Source organism: Microcaecilia unicolor, chromosome 7, assembly GCF_901765095.1.
Source record: "Microcaecilia unicolor chromosome 7, aMicUni1.1, whole genome shotgun sequence".
NCBI lineage: Eukaryota > Metazoa > Chordata > Amphibia > Gymnophiona > Siphonopidae > Microcaecilia > Microcaecilia unicolor.
Window position 1 is genome coordinate 252,232,129 of NC_044037.1, and position 24,692 is coordinate 252,256,820.

The 24,692-nt window shown below is 42.0% G+C and overlaps 1 protein-coding gene across 1 annotated transcript in view; it reads left to right on the top strand.

Annotated features, from left to right (window-relative positions):
* The window catches only part of NEB (nebulin), a 424,680-nt gene that overhangs the window by 305,634 nt on the left and 94,354 nt on the right, over nucleotides 1–24,692 (top strand). The window contains 15 exon segments of the mRNA XM_030209286.1: nucleotides 1,420–1,527; nucleotides 4,116–4,223; nucleotides 5,987–6,094; nucleotides 6,970–7,074; nucleotides 7,241–7,345; nucleotides 8,948–9,046; nucleotides 9,523–9,633; nucleotides 10,944–11,048; nucleotides 12,685–12,789; nucleotides 13,628–13,732; nucleotides 14,401–14,505; nucleotides 14,944–15,048; nucleotides 16,548–16,652; nucleotides 16,817–16,921; nucleotides 20,744–20,848. Of these exon segments, the coding sequence (XP_030065146.1) occupies nucleotides 1,420–1,527; nucleotides 4,116–4,223; nucleotides 5,987–6,094; nucleotides 6,970–7,074; nucleotides 7,241–7,345; nucleotides 8,948–9,046; nucleotides 9,523–9,633; nucleotides 10,944–11,048; nucleotides 12,685–12,789; nucleotides 13,628–13,732; nucleotides 14,401–14,505; nucleotides 14,944–15,048; nucleotides 16,548–16,652; nucleotides 16,817–16,921; nucleotides 20,744–20,848 (1,584 nt within the window).

Below are 24,692 nucleotides of genomic sequence, written 5' to 3' on the forward strand. Positions count from 1 at the left end.
TGGAATGCCACTGACACGCCCATGACCACACCCTCTTTTGAGTTACTAGTAGAATTAGGCACCATGCCTTATAGAAAAGCATGCTGCTAGATGGGTGCACACATTTTAATGAGTGCCAATTAACTTTAATAATTGGTTGTTAGCACCCAATTATTGATAGTTAAGGGCTCCTTACTCAATTAAATTACGCACAAATCTTGAGTGCGCACACACAAATCTGGGCACCATATATAGAATCCTGGGGTTAGTGTGTAAATGCAAGGTGGATGTTCATTGGGGTGGGGCACGGGCATATCCTAGGAATGGCTAATGTTTATGCAGGCTACTTACAGAATATTCTAAGTAATCCACGCAAATGCCACATTTATGCCAGCCATAGATCTGCATGCCTACATTTACTCACACCATGCTGGTTTACAGTTAGGTGCACAATAGTCATTGCTTCCAATGTCATATCTTGCTTCTTTTAAAGAATATTGATATTCCTGTATGCTGTCAATTCTCTTTGAATGCACTAGGAGGCCATTTTGCCGAGGTGTGTCACACATCCAGAAAGTGCATGCTTTATTCCATTGTGGGGTAATTCTCTAAAATGCACCTATATATTTCTGCCTGACACATGGAAAGTGGCTTTTCCCACACTGCAGCAGATATACACGTGTACAAATTTGTAATATGAACTGGGCCAGGAAATAAAGTGCCAGAAGGCCAGATTTGGTTCATAGACTTTAGTTTGTGCAACCCTGTTCTAAACTCTAGAAACACAATAGTCAAGACTGTTTAGTAAGTCTTTTATAAATGAATGTTGGAACATCCTTAGGGCTTTGCCTGATTTACCAAGCTTTACCCATAGACCCAGAATGAGGAAAGAAACCTCGATACATCAGCCCCAGCCTTCTATTACCTCTGTTGCCTTTCGCTATAACATCAAACACTTTCATGCTAAATATTTCCTTATGGAAATTAATTTAATTAGTTAAAAGTTCTTATATCCCAGATTATCTCCAAATTCAGGTGGGTTCCAAAAAACATACATAATTATAAAATCACTGACATAAATAAACACAAAATATATCTTAATCTCAACAGTCTAAAAGAGAAAACTATGCAAATAATTTACCAAATATATATGTGCAGTAAAATTTTTACATGATTTGATTCCAGCACTGTTGCAACTTTGCCCTTCTACCAATGTCACCTGTAGGAGAATCTGAGACCCTTTAAGCACAGACCCTAACATATAGAAATCTTTTTTTTTGTTGTTGAAAAGAAAAGGCTTTGCACTAATGTCTTTTTTTAATGTGTGTTTGAAAGATGCACTGACTCCAAAAGAGAACCCCAACTAAAAGAGAAGAGCTATTACAAAATATGAATATGGTGGAATAATGAGGAAACTGGCTTTGCTTTTTAATTTCTCAGGTCGTGTACCACAGTGATTATGAACACAAAGTTAGAGGCAAGGTGGCTCCTACGACCAAAACAGTTGATTTGGATAGAGCCAAGAACGCTCACAAGCTACAGAGTGAAGTAAGTACCGGGAATTGATGTATCTTTATTCACTTTATCTTCTTCCTGCTCATGCCACTGGAGCTGGTGCTTCTCACTCTCCATACCATGGAAATTTGCTCTGAGGAGCAGTACTAATAGGATGCAGAGGTGCTTGGAAGTGGTTTGGCATTCACTGAACATAAAAGGATGAAAGAAAAGTGTTTACATGTACTGTAGGTTTTCATCCTCCCTCTCTGGTGGGATTTCATTCCGGAGTCAAAGAAAGGGGTGGATCTGAGCAGTGATACTTTTTCTTCAAAAAATTTTTTCTTGCCCCTTTCAACATCAGCCTCAATTGCATATCACCATCTCTGTTATGTGTATTTCCTCTCATAATAAGGAGGGGAAAGCCAAAGAGACTAGCTGTGATTGCCTGAAGACTTGAAGGGGTAGGTGGTCTGGGGCTGAGGTGTATTGACTTCTTTGCAATCTGTCATTTTTCTTTCTTCTTTCCTTCCCATTGTAGAGGGTATTTTTGTAAAGCTACTCCCACACAAGGTAAATAGCAAGGGTATATCAGTGTAACACGTAGGCACACTGAAAGATTACCCCTGTTTTTACTGAAGTCTGTGAGTAGGCATTTCCAGGGATATATTTTGAGCAGATTTGGGACAAAGTTGTGATGTGCATGCTTATTTTTAAAATACAGCTTGTGCTTACTTGAGGAGTGAGGGGCTAAAGGTCATTGCTGAATCTTGTTTGTAGACATGGGTTTTCAGAGCACTAACAGCTGGACCTTTGGGGTGACTTGAGCAATAAGCTTTCCATGACAATTAAATCTCTGAAAGAGAAGCAAAGTCTAAAGATTAATTAAGATATATAAGGGTGGTGACTAAGGGGCCCTTTTGCAGAGTGGCGGTAAGCCCAATGTAGGCTTACTGCTTGCTATTCCGGGACTACTGCCGGCCCTTCGCTGCCACCAGCGGTAGTTCTGGGTCAAGCGCACACCATTTCTGGGGGATAAAAACCCCTGGAAATGGTTAGCATGGCGGTAACCCAGTGGTAATCAGGCAACGCTGCATGCTGCCTGGTTACCGCTGGTTACCACAGGAGCCCTTACGCCACCTCAGTGGTTGGTGGTAAGGGCTTCCTTATCACATGGCCATTTGATTTTGGGGCTTTATACCCGCTGTGGTAAAAAGGGCCCTAGTATGTGGGGGAAATGGCCCCCACTGCTACCATAGGGACCTATTTCCCACAGCTTGGTAAAAGGACCCCTAGGTGCCTTAATGCCCTGCATTTGATACAATAGAAAACTGTAAAAAGTCATCTATCATGACCACATCATGTTGGCAGGTCTTTATCTATGTTCATACAGTGGTGTCCATCCAACAACAATGCTATAGGAGGCACTGCGTGTCCTCATGTCTTCCACTGTCACACTTGGAGGGGCATAATTGAACGGGGCGCCCAAGTTTTCCTGAGGGCATCCTCGCAGGATGTCTCCACGAAGGGGTGGGGAAAACGTATTATTGAAACAAGATGGGCGGCCATCTTTCGTTTCAATAATACGGTCGGGGACGCCCAAATCTCAACATTTAGGTCAACCTTAGAGATGGTAGTCCCTAGAGATGGTCATCCCCGATTTTCGGCGATAATGGAAACCGAGGACACCCATCTCAGAAATGACCAAATCCAAGCCATTTGGTCATGGGAGGAGCCAGCATTCGTAGTGCACTGGTCCCCCTCACATGCCAGGACACCAACCGGGCACTCTAGGGGGCACTGCAGTGGACTTCAGAAAAAGCTCCCAAGTGCATAGCTCCCTTACCTTGTGTGCTGAGCACCCCCACCCCCCCCCCCCAAACCCACTCCTCACAACTGTACACTGCTACCATAGCCCTTAGGGATGAAGGGGGGCACCTAGATGTGGGTACAGCGGGTTTGTGGTGGGTTTTGGAGGGCTCACATTTACCACCACAAGTTTAACAGGTGGGGGGGAGGGCCTGGGTCCGCCTGCCTGAAGTGCACTGCAGTACCCACTAAAACTGCTCCAGGGACCTGCATACTGCTGTGATGGAGCTGGGTATGGTATTTGAGGCTGGCATAGAGGCTGGAAAAATATTTAATTTTTTTTTTTTTTAGGGTGGGAGAGGGTTAGTGACCACTGGGAGAGTAGGGGGAGGTCATCTGGTCATTTAGGTTACATTTTTGTGGCTTGGTCATTAATGGGTGCAGGTGCTTAAGTTACCGATCTGCTTTTCCTTCTTCCCACTGTGTAACAAGTTAGTCCAGGTGCAGAATGAGTGTATAGTCAGTCATCCTATGTATTAAAGGCTTGGGAGAAGAGCCAGGCTTTCACCTGCTTCCTGAAGTAGAGGTAGTCTCGAATTATACATAGTCCCTCTGGGAATAAATTCCAGGGTGTGGGGGCTACTCCTGAGAAGGCTTGTTGGTGGGTATCACATCTCTTCTCCACAAAATAGAAATAACAGAAAAAATTTGTAGAACGAAAGACAAAATTGCCAGAAGGACAAGGCAGAATGCAACAATTATAGTACAGATATCATACATTACAAGATTGTATGTTTTTGCTTACGACGTATTGTCTTCTGTTTTGCCTTCAGTATTTGTATCGTGAGGCTGGAGTTCACTTCCTCCCCAAAGGATATAAACTCCCCGCTGATTTGCCATCTGTTATGCAAGCTAAAAAAGCCCAGCTGATCGGCAGTGATGTAAGTAAACTATATGGGGTTTTTAGTGTCTTTGTTAGATGTACAATACTTACTGATTGGTCACTCTGTTGAGCCTTTACTGTTCACCATAGCTCTGCTTGCATTTAATCTAGAATTCCACTTTTCTTCAGAAAATTAAGGCCTTTCTTTTAGAAGCATCCCTACTTGTAAATAGCAGCATTTACATGTGTAAATTGGTAAACACTTGTAAATACCATGTTACATGTAATGATGCATACCATGTTTAGTTTTCCTAGAGGCGTGGTAAGGGCACAGAAAGGGAATGGTTAGGGCAGGCCTAGTATATTGATGTGGATTCTCCATCTTATAAAAGAAATCTGCCTTGATGAGCCAAAATCCAGATGTTGGCATTTACACTTCCTCGAGGCACAAATCTTGTAGAGACAGATATAAATGGTGAGGCCAGATGCCCAAACCCCCCTGGTCATCCTATCACCCCCCCCCCCCCCCAACACTGCCTGAAATCTTTTAATCCCCTTCCCCTCCCCCGACTCCCCAAAGATCCTCCTAGTAAGATCTCTCACTACTGATACCATCCCTGGACTGTGGTTCCTGGTGGCCAGTGTGAGCAGGAGGCATCCCCAGTCATTCCAACTGCTCCTGGTCCTTGGTTGAAAGATGGCCTGGGCTGCATTTCACTAGGGGTTACAGATGCCATTTTGAAACCAGGGGCCAGAAACAGCTGGAATGATTGGGGATCACTCATGCCCACACTGGACATTGGTAATGGGATTGGAGATGGGGGGCAAGGGACATTTTGCTGGTGGGGTGGAAGGGATCAGATGACTTGGGAGTGTTAAGGCGATAGGATGGCTTGGGGGAAGGGGGGATGAATATCGAGGGGAGATTGGGGGAATCGCTGTCAGTGGGGTTGATGGGGGTGGACTGGTGCCACAGGATCATGGTATGAAGACAGTGCAGGGAGCAGTGATTTTAAAACACAGCACCAAATTCACATATGGGATGTGGTTGCAGAGTATGTTTCCCCGCGTGCAGCCTTTTAAAACCACTATTCTCACTGGACCTGGTGAGACATAGACATGCAGTCCTGCATGTCCTTACAGATATTTTACATGTGGCTCAGCATTTGGCAAAGCCTCTTCTAAAATAGAGAGTGGGAATTTTCCTGGATGTTTAAATTCTCTTTTCCACATCCTATTTAAAATTGGGCTTTTAGGGGTCAATTCTGTAAATGGTGCCCAAAGACTGTTGCCAAAAGATATCGCTTAGCGCTATTCTATAAACGGCACTCAAAATTAGACACCATTTATAGAATCGCGCTGAGTGCCAGAAACTGCAACTACATTTAGGTGCGACCATTTCTACCAATGAAACCTTGGTGTAAATTCCCATGCCTAAATTAAGCACGGATCCCCCTTATTCTATAACCTTGCGCATGAATTGTGGGAATGCCCCTGATCCACCCAAGTCCCTCCCATAGCCATGCCTCCTTTTTGGAACCACCTGTAATATTTGTGTGCAGATCCACACGTAATTTTTCATGAATGCCAATTAGCAGTGATAATTGATTGTTAGCACCCAATTATCAGCACTAATTGGCTAGGGATTATTTAATTAAATTGTGCGTGCAAATTGGGCACACATGCAATTTAAAGCACCATTTGTAGAATTAGGGGGACAATGTATGAGATATTTAAGGTCTTCATGTGTGATGCTTAGAAATTAAAGTGTTGATATTTTTTATGCCTATTTCATAACTAATTCTTTTTTATATTTTACAGCTCAAATACAAAGAGGCCTATGAACACCTAAAGGCCGGGGGCTATACTCTTGGGCCCAATGACGTTCCTATGGTTTATATAAAGAAAGTCAATAAGATACTTAATGAGGTATGTGATTATTCCCTGGTATTGTGGGTGCAACAGTTTACTTAGGGGTCCTTTTACAAAGGTGCGATAGGCTCTACGTACACGCAGCATGCGCCAAAACAAGACTACTGCCAGGCTACCGCACCTCTCTGGTAGTAATTTCAGATTTGGACAAATTATTTTTTAATTTCCTACCGTGTGCGGCGTTAATCAGCAGTTGGCGCACTTTGACCAGTCACCGGACGTGTGGCACGTGAACCCTTACTTCTAGATTAATGGGTGGCGGTAAGGTCTCAGGCTGAAAATGGACATGCGCTGGTTTCAATTTTAGCTTATGCCCATTTTCTGGCCCCTTAAAAAAAAGCCCTTTTTCCTAGGCACAGTAAAAATGGCCCAGCGCTCACACAAAAGACACGCTTATACTACGGTAGGCCACTTTTTACCGCAGCTTAGTTAAAGGATCCCTTAAAATGGTTGTACATAAGCTTGTAATTCTGTTGGAAGATGGTGATTATTCAGAGTTGCAAATGGAACCCTAAAGTTTCACTGCCAGTTCAGAGTTCATTAAACTTTACTGCAGACTAACATAATCATATCCTTACATATTTATAAGTTAAAAAATGCCTCCTCCATCTTTTATATGGAGATGGAGGAATATTAGGAATCTAGTTAGTAGTAACCCTTATTTTGAAAAGATGCTATTTTACCTTCCGTGTTCTTGGCTGTGGACTTCTTTGAGATGAGTGTACAGGCTCAAACATATAAAAGTATTTCTTCCATTTTGTAATATTAGGAAAATGTAATTTGGTTCCCTCCTCCCCCAACCACTCCCTATATAATTACTCTGAAACACCCTAGTCACTAATAGGTACATTACTTGCTTTTCTCCCTTGCAGAGAATGTATCGACAGCTGTACCATAAACTAAAGGACAAAATCCACACTACCCCGGATACTCCGGAAATCCGTCAAGTCAGAGCCACTCAGGAAGCAGTCAGCGATGTAAGTCCTTTCAATAGTTTAAAAAAGGAACAAGCTATTCTCAAAGGATTGAGTATAGACAAACACACACCTATCTATATATAACTAGTAATATATAAATATAGATATATATCCATGGAGGCCTTTTTCTGATTAATTGTTCTTTGTTCTCTCCTTTGATTCTCAGCTTATCTACAAGTCAAACTTCTTTAAGATGAGGGGTCACAAGATTTCTATGCCATTCACACCAGAACTCATACACCACCGCCATGTTGGAGAAATAACCAGTGATGTAAGCATGAAACTTAACCAGAGGCTTCAAACAATCAAAACGGAATCAAAAGACATCAGAGATGGTCATTTGTTTGAAATGACCTGTCATTTCATGTAATTTGTAACATGAAACAGCAGGACAAAAAAAATGAAATTTCACTTTTTTTTTCCTGTGTTATCAATAGTGCTCCATGCTGCTCGGTAATTACCACTGTCCCCCAGACTCCATATAGGTCACCCAAAGCCAGGTGCCCAAACTGGGGCGCAGAGCCCAGATGCACACACAAACTAATTAGTCAATTGTGTGCTAACAACCAGCTATTGAGGTTAATTAGAGTTACCTGGCACTAATTTGGATTTACACACACATTTGCCTACACGCTATTCTATAACGCTGCATGCCCAAAGTGTCTCAAGTGCAACCCAAAAGGGGGTGTGGCCATGGGAAGGACATGGGCAGGTCAGGGTGTTCCGATTATTTAGGTGCAGGTTTATAGAATACCACAGTTATGCACGCAGCTCCATGCCGGGCTTTACGCCAGGTTTCACCTGGCCTAAGTCCTGAAGCCCCAAAATCAGCCTTGAATGTCCTTCATAGAATAGCGCTTAGCGCGGATTTTTCCCAGCTCCTAAATTTGAGCAGCATTTACAGAACCTGGCCCTATTTGTCTACAAAGGGCCCCTGAGCCTTCTACTAGAATCTGAAGAAGATCTAGCCTCCTGGTGGGCTTTGGGTCCCCTTCAAATTTCTTCCCTGAGCCATAGTATGTATAACATCAGCCCTGCCTAAAAGACATAGTGGGGACAATTTTTGATAGCATTCTTTTTTGCATAAATAGGAGTTTACCCATGGAAAATGTATCATCTGTGAGAAAAATATGCAGACCATCAACAAAACAATTGCATTCCCCTATAGGGTAAAGATATAGAGGCCGTTATAGGCCCGATCAGATATGAATAGGAATTTCAAACTGAAATCCCCCATGTTGTTCCTACATATTTAGTACTTAAAAATATGTGGATTAAAAAATCCCCATGGCACTGTACCTCATGGGATTTCCAAAGGGAAATTTCTCTTTGAAATTCAGCTGACAAGTCTGTGGGTACAAAGTACTGCAAGCTTTCTGAAAACTACCCTCTTTAGAATACATGCGCATCTTGTTTCCAATATATTTATGGGACAATAATAAAACTATGTGTGGGGACTGCAGTTCTGTGGGTACATTTACCCATGGAACTGGAACTTATTTTCAAAGGGAAGCACTGTGCAGGGGTTCTCTTTGAAAGTGCTAGTAGCTATGAACAGTTGGTACAGTGCACCCAAATACATTTGCAGCTGATTTGAGGCCTCACACTTCTCTCCCTTGACTTAATCCCCGTCCCTAGGCCATTGCCTTTTTGCCAGCGGGTAAAGTATCACATATACTAGAACAGGTACTTTTACTTGCAGAAGGAGGGTAGACAGTTTTCACTGGGGTGGGGGTATTGATATGAGTATAGAGTGGGTGGTTTACCTATCTATATACATTTGAAAATTAGCCTCCTCATGTCCATATTTACCCTGCCTCATTTTCTTAGTAGCCTAATCTTTATAACCTGCACTAACATTATTGTTCCACAGAATAAATACAAAGAAGATTTGCAGTGGCTGAAAGGCATAGGATGCTTCCTCTATGATACTCCTGATATGGTCCGTTCACGTTTCCTACGTAAGCTGTGGGTAAGTTGGAATTGATTAGATATAATTACTGTATGTATTACAGGTTATTTTTGCGTAATATATAAAATATGCTTCTCTTTCAGAATGAACGCTTGAGAGACCTATTTAATAAAATAAGTTTTATTAATTCACATTGAGGGGACCTCCATTTAGGTACCTTGAGAGCTTATTCTATAATGGTATCTGGGCACTCAGATTTCATTACAGAATACTAGCATAACTCAGTTCTGGCATGCCTAACATTTACGCACTCGCAGTCAAACTCGCAGCCATGGACCCGCTGTATCTGCAAGTGCATAACTGCAGCAGGAACACATGCAGCTTGCAGTATATTGTTGAGTTAGGCCTAATTAGACCACAATGTTTTGAGTAAGTATTTATCTGATGTGAAGCTGAGTATAGTGAAGTAGTTTATTAAACTAAACCTGGAGTCACAGCATACAGCCTTGGTCATTACTGTCTGTCCTCTTTTACAGTCCCATTATGTGTACACCACTCCTGCAAAGAAGATGCAAGACAAGTACAGCACTGTTCTGGACACCCCCGTGTACAGAACAGTCCAAGAGCTGAAGACACATCTGAGTGAAGTATGAAATTAGTTTCTGAATTACGCCTGTCTAAAAGAGTTGTCATTTGAGACCAGGAGAGCAGGCCTGCAAAGATCAAAGCCATTTTGCAAAATGAAATATTCAGGCTGACTGCATGATGCCGTGCTGTGATGGCTGAGTTAAAGATCACCGTTCAGCCAGAAGCGTAGCCAGGTTGAGGACGTGGGGGGAGCGGAGAGTGGACTGCTGACGGTGCCGGCGCTTAATTTAAACGCGACAGATTGCGTCAAAAATTGGCGCTGTCAGAAGTCCGTTTGGGGGGGGGCGGCCGCTTCCCTGGTGACCCACCTAGCTATGCCTCTGCGTTCAGCACATTCTTTGATTACACTGAAAAAATGGCTTCTGATTCAACAGTTATTGCAGTAGCTGATGTCATTAAAATTGATTATATTTCTTCCTGAGAGAATCTTCCACAACTATGCAATTACTTGACGTTAAGTTTTTTTTCTCTGGAGGATCAGGCCTTTCAGGATATTTTTCTGGCATCAGCAGCTCAGAAGCCTTTAATTTCCCAGAGCAACCATGAGAAAAGATGTGCTTTAGTCCGGAACTAGTTTGCAGTTGGTCAGTTGTGGCATCTGTTTTTCTCTTTATGAGGCCACTATACTAAGCAATGCTAAAGTTTGCAAAAGGGTAAATAAGGCTTAGTCCGTTTGTAAAATTTTGTGCCCAATTCTTGATTTGAATATGGATTGTAGGTTAAGGGCCCATTTACAAAGGCGCACTTCCCTTGTTCGCTGCTCACTGCCCCGCCTTCAGAAGAAGGCAGGGCAGTGAGCAGCGAACAAGGGAAGGCTAGAGACGTCGGGACTGGGAGCGCCGCCTCCTTCACTGACGCTGCGCTGCTGGAGGAAGGTAAATTTAAAAGAAAAAAAAAGGAACGGGATCTTGGGGGGGAGAAGAGGGCGGGCAGTTCCTACATGGGAGCGGGAGGGCAGGGTAAGCACGCAGCGGCGGCGCCCCCCAGAGGATAGCGCCCCCCTGCGGCGCTTACCCCGCTTACCGCATCTGCACGGCCCTGGGGATACATGACACTTAGTACACATTATTGTCCGTTAGTACACGCTAGGTTTAGCAAAAGAACCACTTTCACATCACAAGGTGGTGCAAAATAAATAAACTTGTTTCTAATAAAATCAACATAACCAATTACTACATTTAACTGTATTCCTTTTTGTATTCATTATTTTGACATTGTCAATGCTGTACTGTATTTCTTTGAGATCAGTTCTAGTTACTTAACTATTTGTTACTCAGAAAATAACATCAAGCTTTTCATTTTCTTTTAGGTGGTATACAGAGCTAAGGGCAACAAACTAAAGACAAAATACACTTCCATTCTGAACACACCTGACTTCCTACGAGCCAAGAAAGGGCAACAGATACAGAGCCAGGTAAATAAAAGCATCAAAAGCTTCTTGACACCTTCCCTCTGGCCACCCGTCTCTGCCCCTCCATGCCCTGTTTTGTAAGCATAAGTAACATATCTTTGTTGCAAATATACAGCAAATACACTAGTAGTGGTGCCTTCATATATCACAGATAAGCAGATGTATTTATTGATTTGGATTTAGCTTGAGCCTTTTAGGTAGTAGTTCAAGATGGTGCTAAGAAACCTCCACCAAAACGGAGACGTGGCTAATGCTTCCAATGCATAGTGCAAAACAGCACATGAGTGAAGCATCAGAAAAACCCATTGATGCACCATGCTTGATAGCAAGGAGAATAAATCAAAGTCATTTCTTTAAAAATGTCCTTCTTTATGTTCTAACTGTGACCCAGAATACTCAAAGGAGTAAAATCTTTCCAGCCGATATTCATGGGAATGGCCACCAACCGGTTAACTCGCTTGTTGGCTGCTATCCGGTCAATTTCAGTGGCTCTTAGGGGCCCTTTTACTAAGGCGTGCCCAAAAGCATTTTGGATGCGCGCTGGTCCATTCCCTGATCGCGCCTGGAAAGAAAGGGATTTTTTTTGTATTGTGACAGAAAATGGACGCGCGGCAAAATAAAAACTACTTGCTACTACTACTTATCATTTCTATAGCGCTACTAGATGTATGCAGCGCTGTACACTTGCGTGCTCCCATTGTTGGCCTGAGACCTTAACCCCATCCATTAACTTAGTGGTAAGGTCTCACGCACTAACTGGGCTGTAAGTGTACAGCACACGCCAACTGCCAATTACTGCCGGGTAAGTGCCCTGCAGTAGAAATTAGAAAATATTTTCTACTGCGTGTTTTGGGCATGCGCCAAAAATGGAATTACCACCTGGGGCATGCGGTAGCCGGGCGATAGTGCCAATCTGATGCACGTTGGACACCTGTGGGTGCCTACGCGCCTTAGTCAAAGGGCCCCTTAACTGGTTATTTTCCCTGAAAATGACTGGTTAGCATCGAAGTGCAAGCGGGGTATGTCAGGGGTATTTCAGGGGTGGAGTCTGGTTAGCTCCCGATTTTCAGAGCTAACAGGCCAGTGTTAGCACATAAATAGGACCACATAAATAGTCATCCTATCTTTGAGGTCCTTTTACCAAGCTGCGTAAAAAGGGCCCTGCACCCATTGAGGTGGTGGCAAGGGCTCCCAGTCTGACCCAGCGGTAACCGAGTAGCACATGGCGCTGCCCGATTACCACCAGGTTAGCACCTGCAGATATATTTTTTGACTATTTCCGCTAGCGTGGGAAATGGTGCCTGCTGGGGCTCGAAATACCACCAGCACCCGCGTTGGGCTGGCGATAGTTCCACATTTGCATGCAGTAAGCCCATGTTGGGCTTACCACCGCTTTGTAAAAGGGCCCCTTCATGTACTAACACATAGTTGGTTAGCTCTGAATATCAAGTTTACCGGGCAAGTACTAGCTGGCTTTAAAAAAACAGATATTCAATGCCAGCAGCTGGATATGAGCCCGCATTGAATATTCAAGTTTAACGCTGGTGGCGGAGATCAACAGGGCTGCCAGCTGAATATCGGGGGGGTATTTAAATAGCTTTTTTTCCTTATTTTCCCTTCTGTTTCTTTTCTTCTGTAGTATCTGTATGTAGAAGTGGCCAGCAAAGAAAGACCCCATCACCATGCAAATGGCCAGACCCCTATCATGAAACTTGCCAGACACGTGAAGGACATGGTTAGTGAGGTAAGGCATCTGATACCTGTCATTCAGCACTGGCTCTTTACACAACTGCAGAGGTTATTTTAGGTTGTTAATCAATAGTTTTAACCTTCTATGATGATTGCATTTAAGATAAAGTATATCTTGCTGGAAATGTGTCGCATTCAAATACTGCATTATCTGGTATGCCACATAAACATACGATATGACTTTTCTAACATTCAGTACCAAAAAATGGAGAATTTATATCATATGTAAACAAGAAAATAAAAAGAGACTTGTAGCTTGTTATGATGGCACATCACAGGCATGACTTGAAATTTGAAGCCCAGCATCATTTAACAGTCACCAGGTGAAAGCTACATCCCACCATGTCTGCAAAGAGTGGTGATGTTGCAGTGGTGCTATTTAGAAGCTGAAAAATAATCTGGCTCCTCCTACAACCAGTGCAATCAGAGTTTTGGATGGCTGGAATATTTGACCTCTGTTGTATACAGAGTGAAGTCATAACTAGATTCTTTAGCCTTCACATCCTCTTTCTGATCTTTGCTTCTCTCTCTCTCTCTCTCTCTCTCTCTCTCTCTCTCTCTCTCTCTCTCTCTTCATCCCTTCCACTTTAATCCCCATTCTTCTTTAATTTTTCTTACCCTCCATTGCCATCCCTGTTGGTGGCAGGAGAGCTGCTCTTTTCCTGATTTTATACCTTTCAGTTAATTTGCATCCTGGGTGGATGCCTCCCTTACCTACCCCTTTTAATGACCCTGATACTGAGCAAATGACATTACATTGGTTTGTCCAGAACAATGTAGATAAAGGTCTTTAATATTAACTGTGTTGTTGTTTTTTTTAATCTCACCTCTAGAAAAAATACAAATTACAATACGAGAAGCTGAAACACAAGTACACCACTGTTGCAGATACTCCTATCCTCATAAGGGCGAAAAGGGCCTACTGGAATGCCAGTGATGTAAGTATCCCATAGATACTGTGCACTTGCTTTATTACTTCCTAGTAAGAACGTCACCTTTAAAGTACAATCTACCCATTTATGAAGGGGGAAAGGGTGGTCCTGTGATAGAATGTATTTTACTCTAAATGTGAAATGTGCTTTTAAGATTACATTCAGTATCAGATTTGGTGAAATGCTAGCTAGTAAGTGATGGTTTGATCAGAATCATATCTCTTTGAGTACAGCAAGAATTCAGGGTTGGATAGTGGAGTCTGTGACAGTTGGCTACGTTCTCAAAATGGCAGCTAACTGGGAAAGCCGCCTTTTGTCAGTTTGATACTTCTATGGGTTTCTGATGAGAATCTGCACTGGTGTGTCTCAATTTACTTTGAATGGGCTGTGTCGGCATTGCCGCACGGCAGCCACTAGCGCGGCTTAGTAAACAGGGGGACAAGTGCTTTAACATTCAACTGAATTAACAGAAATAATAGCTTTTGCTAATACTACTGCTTTAAGTTTGGGTGTTCTACAATGTTTGAAGCTCATTCATGTAATGAAAATCAATAGGCAACTTTATAAAGTTGAATATTAGGTGTCTGTCATGCAGAAATCAATAAATTAAGAATTCCTCTCTCTAGCAAGCATTAGAATATAAAACAATAATTAACAGGGAATTTTTTTTCCAGTTGCGCTACAAAGAAACATTTGAAAGTGAAAGGGGCAAGTACCACACCGTGAAGGATGCTTTGGATATTGTATATCATCGCAGGGTCACCGATGACGTCAGTTCTGTATGTACCAAGGCCATGAGTTCTAAAATCATCCTATTGCCATAATACTTGTACTCTTACCTGGTGCAGATCCTCATTACTGTCATATTCAAAAGAGGATCTGGACAATTTTGGTGATGTTTAGCAAAGTCATCAATCTTTAGTTTGAAATTTGTATATATGACTAGATACTTTGATGATAGGAGGAAAATTGAGAGTCAGGTGAGGAGATAGATCCCTCCTGCTAGGCTAAGAGAATTACTCCTTAAGCTCAATGGTAGAGTGCCTACATCAAAATCTAGAGGTGGTGAGTTTGGCTCGTAAATGGAAAATTAGTTTGTAGTATTTCCAAGGTTAGAGTTAGCATTACAATATGAAAATTAAATTTTCCCTTTTCATTGTGTTAGTATTAGAACTTTTTAAAAATACTTCTCAGAAATGTATTTTGTCTCAACACAGGTGAACTACAAGAAAAGATACATGAGTGAGTTGGGTTTTTGGAGATCCATCCCTGACCGTCCCGACCATTTCCATCATCGTGCTGTTACCGATTCCATTAGTGATGTATGTGGTTTTTTTCAATATTGTCATGTATTTTTATACAAGTAAAAGTTCCAGCTACAATTAGGCAACAAAACCAGAGTTAGACAGTAAAGTATTACTGTTTGTTGTGCACTGCAGTAGTATAAATGCATGTTTTGGGCATGCAGAATTATTTCTTAGTATACCTACAAAAAAATGCCTTTTTCTTTTTCCGAAACAGATGTGCGGCAAAATTAAAATTTTCCCACATCCATTTTGGGTCTGAGACCTTACCGCAAGCCATTGACCTAGTGGTAAGGTCTCACATAGTAACCGGGCAGCAATGGTCTATGCACGTCAAATGCCATATAATGCGTGTAGCAGACATGCGCCAAAATTGAAATTACCACAAGGGCCACGCAGTAACCAAGCAGTAACTCCAATTTGGCGTACATTGGATGCTCATAGGTGCCTACGTGGCTTAGTAAAACAGCCCCTAAATTTGTAGATGACCTAATTCTGGGTTAAGCTTTTGTATGTAGCAGATATTGAAAGTCATCTCTAGGGAACGTGAGCTGGGTCAGATCAGCATGAGACAAGTTAGTTTTACCATACTGATAATGTTCAGTACGAGAGAAATCGTAGGTTCAGACATTGGGTATGAGGCTTATTTTCAAAGCACATAGACTTACAAAGTTCCATAGGTTACACGAAACTTTGTAAGTCTATGTGCTATGAAAATGAGCACCTATATGTACTTAGCTGAGGAGCCAAAGGTGTAAAGTTACCATCTGTGGAATTAAGACTAAATGCTCATAAGTCAGAATCCCCCTAAACAGAGCAAGAGCACAGTACCATGGAGCCCTGGTTGGCCTGGCATAGCTGGCCTCTGGCTGATGAGTGAAGACACAGCTTAGGAGCAAAGCACAGACAGAAAGGGGCTGCCTCTTCCCCATAGCACTCTGTTGCTAAATCTAGAGGGTTTTGGAGGATTACAGATAAAACTAAAGCCAGGCTCATTTGTACTAGAAAGCACTCTTTGTCAGTGATTGCACCAAAATTATAGAATTCCTTTCATGACATTCAGAGTGATTATCTGTCAGGAAGTAAGCTATGAACAGGTTATTTCAGCTATTATTATTGATAATTTTGTATACATGTAATTTTATTGATAGTGTTGATTTTGATTTGTGTTTTGTAATTGATTTGCTTTTATTTTGTTTTATTTTTAACTTGTATTCATTTTATGGATATTCTATGTATATGTGTTTTTCTATATCTATAGAAAGCGGATATATGGATCTCTATATAGCACATTTACCTCCATGTTTATAAAGCCGTGTTAGCGACTTCTGGTGCGGTAATGCTGACATAGCCCATTCACTTTGAATGGGCTGTGTCAGCATTGCCACACGGCTTTGTAAACAGGGGGTTAAGTGTTTAAAGGATGTGATTTAGAAATCAAAATAAACTTTAAACAAAGTGTGAATTTACAGCTTTATGATTATGATGATGATTTACAATAATTCTTTGTTCTGTAGTTTAAATACAAAGAAGATCTAACTTGGCTGAAGGGTATCGGTTGTTATGTGTGGGATACTCCTGATCTTGTGCTGGCAGAGCACAACAAGACACTCTACAGCATGGTATGGAATTCTTTTCAAATCTCATTTCAAAATTTTACACTGAAGATGAATCGTTTCTATGTAATCATAGCAATGAATTAAAATGTTATTTTGTTATGTATTATTACATATTAGCAGTGGGTGATTACAGCAGTTTGGGTAACTGAATGTCTTTCTTTTCATAGTATAAGTACCGTGAGAACTTCCAAAAGATAAAGTCACAGTTCCAGGAAACTCCTGACACACCTCTGTTAACCCATTTCAAGCATGCTACTGAGCTACTGGATGAGGTAAGGAACGCATACAGCTTACTAGCAGTCTCTTAGAAGATGCCATATTGTATTATTCTCTCCTCCTCTGTTTGCTGTAATGAGAAGACTGAGGGTCCCTTTTACTAAGACGTGTGGAGGGGCATAATCAAAAGGGGCGCCCAAGTTTTCCTGAGGACGTCCTCGCAGGACGTCCCAGAGAAAGGGCGGGGAAACCCATTTTATCGAAACAAGATGGGCGTCCATCTTTCGTTTCGATAACACGGTCGGGGATGCCCAAATCGCGACATTTAGGTCGTCCTTAGAGATGGTCGTCCCCGATTTTCGACGATAATAGAAACCGAGGATGCCCTTCTCAGAAATGACCAAATCCAAGCCATTTGGTGATGAGAGGAGCCAGCATTCGTAGTGCACTGGTCCCCCTGACATGCCAGGACACCAACCGGGCACCCTAGGGGGCACTGCAGTGGACTTCACAAATTGCTCCCAGGTGCATAGCTCCCTTACCTTGTGTGCTGAGCCCCCCCCAACACCCAAAACCCACTCCCCACAACTGTACACCACTACCATAGCCCTAAGGGGTGAAGGGGGGCACCTACATATGGGTACAGTGGGTTTGTGGTGGGTTTTGGAGGGCTCACATTTACCACCACAAGTGTAACAGTTAGGGGGGGATTGGCCTGGGTACATCTGCCTGAAGTGCACTGCACGCACTAAAACTGTTCCAGGGACCTGCATACTGCTGTCATGGAACTTGGTATACTGTTTCAGTAGTATTCTGTAAAGGACAGCAGGTGCCTAGTTTTCTTTATAGAAAGGCTACTAATAGATATAAATGCCTCTGTATAGCATCACCCTCCAAGAGAGCTGTGAGATAATTTACTTTTAGATACTAGGAAGCAGATGAATATTTTAAAGCTTATGTTCGTCACTGAGCATATGTAAATACTTTTGTAACATTGTTTCAAATTAAGACAGTTTTAATCTGCTCTCTGATTTTCATTGCCAGAGCAGAAATGCAAAGATAATGGGCCCGGTATTCAGACCACGGGAGGCAGACCAGCTAACTCCTGTGGTCTGCGGTCAGCCCAGATATTCATTTTTCAGCAGTTTTAAATTTAACTGGCCAGAGATATTCCTGCTATTTTGGTGGCCTAATTTGGCTGCCAAACTTAGCCGGCGATGTGCCTTATTCTATAAAGGTTATGCTCCTAAATTTACGCTCCTAAAATTTATGCACCTAAATTTATGAGCATAATTTATACTCATAAATTTGTGCTCATAAATTACGAGCATACTCTATGCTCCAAAATAGATTATGCTTGTAATTTAGGGGCATAAACTTATTAGTGTAAATTATGCTCATAAATTAGGAGCATAAATTTAGGAGTATAACCTTTATAGAATAAGGCCGTAAGTGCTAACAGCAATATTCAGCAGAGATAACCAGCAATCCCCACTGAATATTGCCGGATAGCCAGTTAAGTGCCATTTAACCGACCAGGAACCATTCATGGCCAGTTAAATGGTTTTAAATATCGGGGGGAATAATTTTGTGCTGGTGTCCTCCTGCTCTTAGGATTTGTAATGTTTTCTAATGCACTATTCAGTATAGAAATAATTTTAACAATAATGTTGAATTCCCCTTAATAATCATTAGATCTAATGTACTATAGTTACTATAGTCAGACTGATAGAGTCAGTTATTGTATATATGTAATTACAAACACCCACTCATTCTATAATAGGACATCTAAATTTAAGTGCATTTGTGAGCTTAAATGTGTACAATACTGCCATTCAAGCAGATAAATGTACACTTACATGTGTAAATGACGGTAGTGTGCCTAACCACTATTCTGTAAATGCATGCTAAAATGGCTTAAGGGGAAATTCGATATGGTGCTAAATGTTAGGTTATACCTCCGTCCCAAATTTTCAGTGCAAAAAAGCTTTATAACGACTGCAAGGCACTGAAATAGGGCAAAAACTGCAGATCACATGAAAACACACCCATTTTGATGTCCATTTATAGAACAGTGTGTTTCCATGTAGATCTGCAAAGGAGGCATGGCCATGGGAGGGGCATGAGCTGGCCAGGGGCATTCCCGTAAAATGCATATAGTGTTGTAGAATTCGGGGGATCAATGCCCAACTTATGTGCCGGGATTTACACCTGGTTTCAGTTAGTGTAACTCCTCGTGCCCAAAGCTGAGCACAAATCTTACATGCTATCCTATAAAAGGACACTGATCCCAAAACGCCTGTTATAGAATAGTGTTCAGCACCGATTTTTTTCAGCACTGAATTTTGAACGTCATTTATAGAATTGTCCCCTTTGGGTACGATTCTATATATGGTGCCTAAAATTAACGCACGTTAGGCAATCGCGCCTAAGCATATTCTAAATACCGCACATGCAGTATTTAGAATACTCTTATGTGTAGTTCATGCAACTAAATCTACATGTGTCCATTTACACCAACAAAAAGCTGGCATAAATTCCTGCACATAGATTTATGCGCACTGGCCCATATTTTATAACAATGTGCATAGGTTTTGGAATGCCCATTTCCACTCCCATAAGCATGATCCCTTTTGCCTGCGCATGTTAAAATTTAGGCAAGGTACATTACAGAATACACTTTGCAATGTATGTGCATAAATTATCATTTTTGCCAATTAGTGCTCATTTTTGCTTGTTAAGAGCTGTTAACAATGCTTAACAGCTCGGTAAATGATTCGTAGTAGTTAAAACAATTAATCTACACTTGTAGTTATAGAATACACCTCGATTTATGCACAGAATTGCATATAACTCTAGGCACTCTATATAGAATCCAGGGGTTAGTGTATAAATGCAAGGGGCCGTTCACAGGGGAGGGGCATGGACATGTCATTGGAAAGGCCGACATTTACATGGGCTGTTCATAGAATACTGAAAGTTATGGACTCAGTTCTATAAATGGCACCCAAATTAGGGCACCAATAAAAATAAGCGCTAAGTGGTATTCTATAAATGCTCAGAGTTGGGCACCATTATAGAAGAGAGTTTGGTGTAAATTCTTGCACCTAAATTAGGCGCAGATTTTCCTTATCCTGTAACACTATTCGCAAATACCAGGAACACCCCTGCCTCTTCCAAGGCTGCGCCCCCTTTTCTGATCCGTGTGGCTCCCAGCACATGTAAATTTAAATTAATGCAAATTAACGCCAATAATTGATTACTGGTGCCCAATTATCAGTGCTAAATGGCTTGTTTCTCAAATAAATTGTGTACACAAATTGGGTGCATGCCTAAATTTTCATGCATAATTTTGAGCACCACATATAGAATTAGGGTATGTGCGTACAAATGCAGAATTTAAGTCCACATATTTATGACGTAAATGTGCACACCTACATGTATGTATGTTAGTGTTCTTATTAGGGCTGTACTGAATATTCGTATTTGATTCGATTTGACCCCAAATACATTATTTGTATTCAGCCGATTAGTGATTTAAATTCAAATACGAATAATCTGGGACTCTCCTCTGTAAAAATCCTAATTAAATAAACACTTAATCTCTGATCTCACATTGCTTCTTTTATAATTTGTTACGGTAAAGCTCAATACCCATTATTCATATTTGGTATTATATTCAGCCAAATAATATTTTTCATTATTCGTATTCCTGCGGTCTGAATATCAGGCCCATAGTCTTTATGCTGAAATATTGTCTCTCAGAGTATGGTCAGATTCTGAAGCATGGCTTGTTTTATCTTCATGTGTGTTTCTTGTGCTTTATTTATTTATTTATTTATTTATTTATTTATTTATTTATTTATTTTCACGGACAGAAAAAATATAAAACAAGAGCCAAACTGATGCTGCAGCACGGATGTAATGAAATTTTGCGGCCAGATCTCCTGAGGGCTCTCTACAACACAAAGATGTGGAGCCAGGTAAAACAAATTGTTTCTTTCTAACTTATGTAGTCCGGATTGATTGTTAGTTGTAAAATAACACATTTTAATGGTAGCCCTGTTTACTACTACGCCCCATTCTCTTATATCCTTATTGAAGAATGATCCTTGAATGCTTAGACCCGAAACCTGGGGAATATCCAGCCGATCGATTATGGACCAACTTCGACTTGATCTCAGTAGACGAACTCACACACTGGCTTAGAAAATATGCCAAATCTCAATGCAAATTTGACATCTGCCCTACTAACCTATTAAAAGCCGCCCCCAAACAATTCACAAAAGACCTCACGAACCAAGTAAACTACAGACTCCTAAATGGTCTCTTCCCCATGGACAAAGGAAATATCCTTCTCACTCCACTGCCAAAAGATGCCAAGAAAAGCACAATGGACCTAACCAACTACCGACCTGTTGCTTCGATCCCGCTCATAACAAAACTGATGGAAGGCGTGGAGGGGCATAATCGAACAGAAACGCCTATCTCCATGGGCGTTTATCTCCGAGAACAGGTCCGTGAAGGGGCGGGCCGAACCGTATTTTCGAAAAAAATGGACGTTTTTGAGCTGGGCGTTTGTGTTTTTTTAGCGATAATGGAAACTAAAAATGCCCAGCTCAAAAACGTCCTAATCCGAGCCATTTGGTCGTGGGAGGGGCCAGGATTCGTAGTACACTGACCCCCCTGATATGCCAGGACACCAACTGGGCACCCTAGGTCAGTGTGGTGGACTTCAGAAAAAGCTCCCACATGCATAGCTCCCTTACCACGGTTGCTGAGCTCCCAACCCCCCTCCCCCAAAACCCACTACCCACAAATGTACAACACTACCATAGCTCTTAGGGGTGAAGGGGGCACCTACATGTGGGTACAGTGGGTTTTGGAGGCCTCCCATTTACCAGCACAAGTGTTACAGGTAGGGGGGGATGGGTCTGAGTCCACCTGGCTGAAGTGCACTGCGGTACCCACTAAAAGTGCTCCAGGGACCTGCATACACGCAGGCCTCTAGGACTTGTTACTGCTGTATAACATTGGCACACCAGTTTACACCTGAAGACTAATCTCTCCGAAAACGTCCTTTATTGGAATAAGCACGCTTACTCACAGTTAACTGGAGATCAGAGGTTGTGCCCCATTGGCAACGAGTCTCCCTGGTAGTGAGATTAGCAGTAAGTCAGAGCTGGCAGAATGCTGTACAATGCCCTCTTTCAGCCACATTCAAGGTAAGAACTAAGTTCTCTAACGTGGCTAACACATGGAAGGGATCTAAAACTGGCTTACAAAAATGGCCACTACCTCATGGACTACCGGAAACAAAACTGGACACACTCTGACCCAGTAGGCAGGGAGAAAAGCACCATGGGAGAAGAGCCTACCAGCTACCAACATCGTGAGACTGTAACACAAGCTAATGAAATCACGGAGACCAATACCCTACACCCACCACAATGCAATGCTGATGTGACCCTGTAGTGCACCCGAGAGCCACATCTGACCCAGGGAAAGGCTGTGACAGGATCGAACATATTCTGCTGTCGTGGAGGTGGGTAAGGCATTTGAGGCTGGCATAGAGGCTGGAAAAAAAGTTTTTAAAGTGGGGGTTTTTTGGTGGGAGGGGGTTAGTGACCACTGGGGAAGTCCGGGGAGGTCATCCTCGATTCCCTCCAGTGGTCATCTGGGCAGTTGGGGCACTTTTTTGGGACTTGTTCGTGAAAAAAAAGGGTTAAAAAAAGTGACCCAAAATCACTGTAAAAACGCCTTTTTTTTTATTATCAGCTAAAGACGCCCATCTCGGCTGATAACCACGCCCCAGTCCCGCCTCCACCATGTCTCCGACACACCCCCGTCAACTTTATTCGTTTCCGCGACGGAGTGCAGTTGGAAACGCCCAAAATTGGCTTTCGATTATACCGATTTGGGCGCCTTTGCGAGAAAAACGCCCATCTCCCAATTTGGGTCAAAATATAGGCGTTTTTCTCTTTCGATTATAAGCTGGATAGTGACGCAACAACTCACGGAATACTTAACCAAACACTCAATTCTACATGAGTCTCAATCAGGATTTAGATCAAATCATAGCACTGAAACTGTACTAGTGTCTGCAATGAATTCATTTAAAAAAACAATTGCAACCGGCAAGAACATACTCGTACTACAATTCGACATGTCCCGTGCTTTCGACATGGTAGATCATGGAATACTATTACACCTGTTAGAATACTTTGGAATCGGAGGCCCAGTTCTCAAATGGTTCAAAGGATTCCTCACCACCAGATCCTACCAAGTAACAACGAATAATGATAGATCACCACCTTGGACACCGGAATGTGGAGTTCCTCAGGGATCCCCCCTTTTGCCAATTATTTTCAACCTTATGATGATACCACTAGCCAAACTTCTAGCCAATCAGAACCTTAACCCCTACATATACGCGGGTGATGTCATGATCCACATCCCGTTCAAAAGTAACCTAAATGAAATAACCAACAAGATCAACCAGAGCCTCCAAATCATGCACTCCTGGGCGGACTCATTCCAGTTAAAACTGAACGCAGAAAAAACTCAATGTCTAGTTCTCACCTCCCAATACAACACAAACAACTACCCTACCATAACCACACCATACTGCACACTCCCTATCTCAGAAAATCTGAAAATTCTTGGAGTCACCATTGATCGATACCTCACACTCGACACCCACGTGAAGAATACAACGAAAAAAATGTTCTACTCGATGAGGAAACTCAAGAGAATAAAACCTTTTTTCCCCAAGAAACATCTTCCATACCCTAGTACAATCATTAGTAATAAGTCATCTGGACTACTGTAACACTTTGTATGCAGGCTGTAAAGAACAGACCATTAAACAACTCCAAACAGCCCAAAACACTGCAGCCAGACTCATCTTTGGCAAAACTAAATACAAAAGGGCAAAACCTCTAAGAGAGAAACTACACTGGCTACCACTCAAGGAACGAATTGAGTTCAAGATCTGCACAACCATCCACAAAATTATCCACGCAGACGCCCCACTTTATATGTTAAACCTAGTGGACCTACCACCTAGAAACGCCAAAAGATCGGCCCGCAAATTCCTCAATCTGAACTTCCCCAGCTGTAAAGGAATTAAATACAAACAGTCATACGCTACTACTTTTGAGTATAAAAGCACACAGATCTGGAACGCACTACCCATGGCCCTGAAAAAAATGGACAATCTAACCAGCTTTCGCAAATCTTTGAAGACACGTCTCTTCAACAAAGCCTACTAAGGACATCCTTACTAAATCATTCCTCAAACTACTCAGATGCATCAAAAACACCTCTCACAACACCTCACCTAGCACCTTGCATCTAATTTACCTACCTTAGCTTATTATCGACTGTATCTAAGATCATGTAATGACTGCATCATAACAACACTCTGTAAGCCACATTGAGCCTGCAAAAAGGTGGGATAATGTGGGGTAAAAATTCAATAAATAAGTAAATAATAACCAGAAATTTGAATAGCAAAAAAAAAAAGTATACTTCAGGTGTATTTTAAATGGAAACCTTTACTTTCTGAGTATGCCACATGGAGTGCTTTGCTGATAGAAATCATTTCCATTACATAGCTTCCCATTATCTGAAACCTGTGAGATAGTTGTGGCCATTAACCAGCAGGTGGAGATAGAGAACTGAGCTGGGACATAGCTCTCCTGGCATTCAGTCCAGTTCCTCAGTATTTTCTGTCTCCAAAAGGTGCATGGACACACTTTTCAGCCTCTGGTTCTGGCTCTTGGTCTAGTTGGTCAGCTGGTCATATCTGGAGGTCTAAAGATC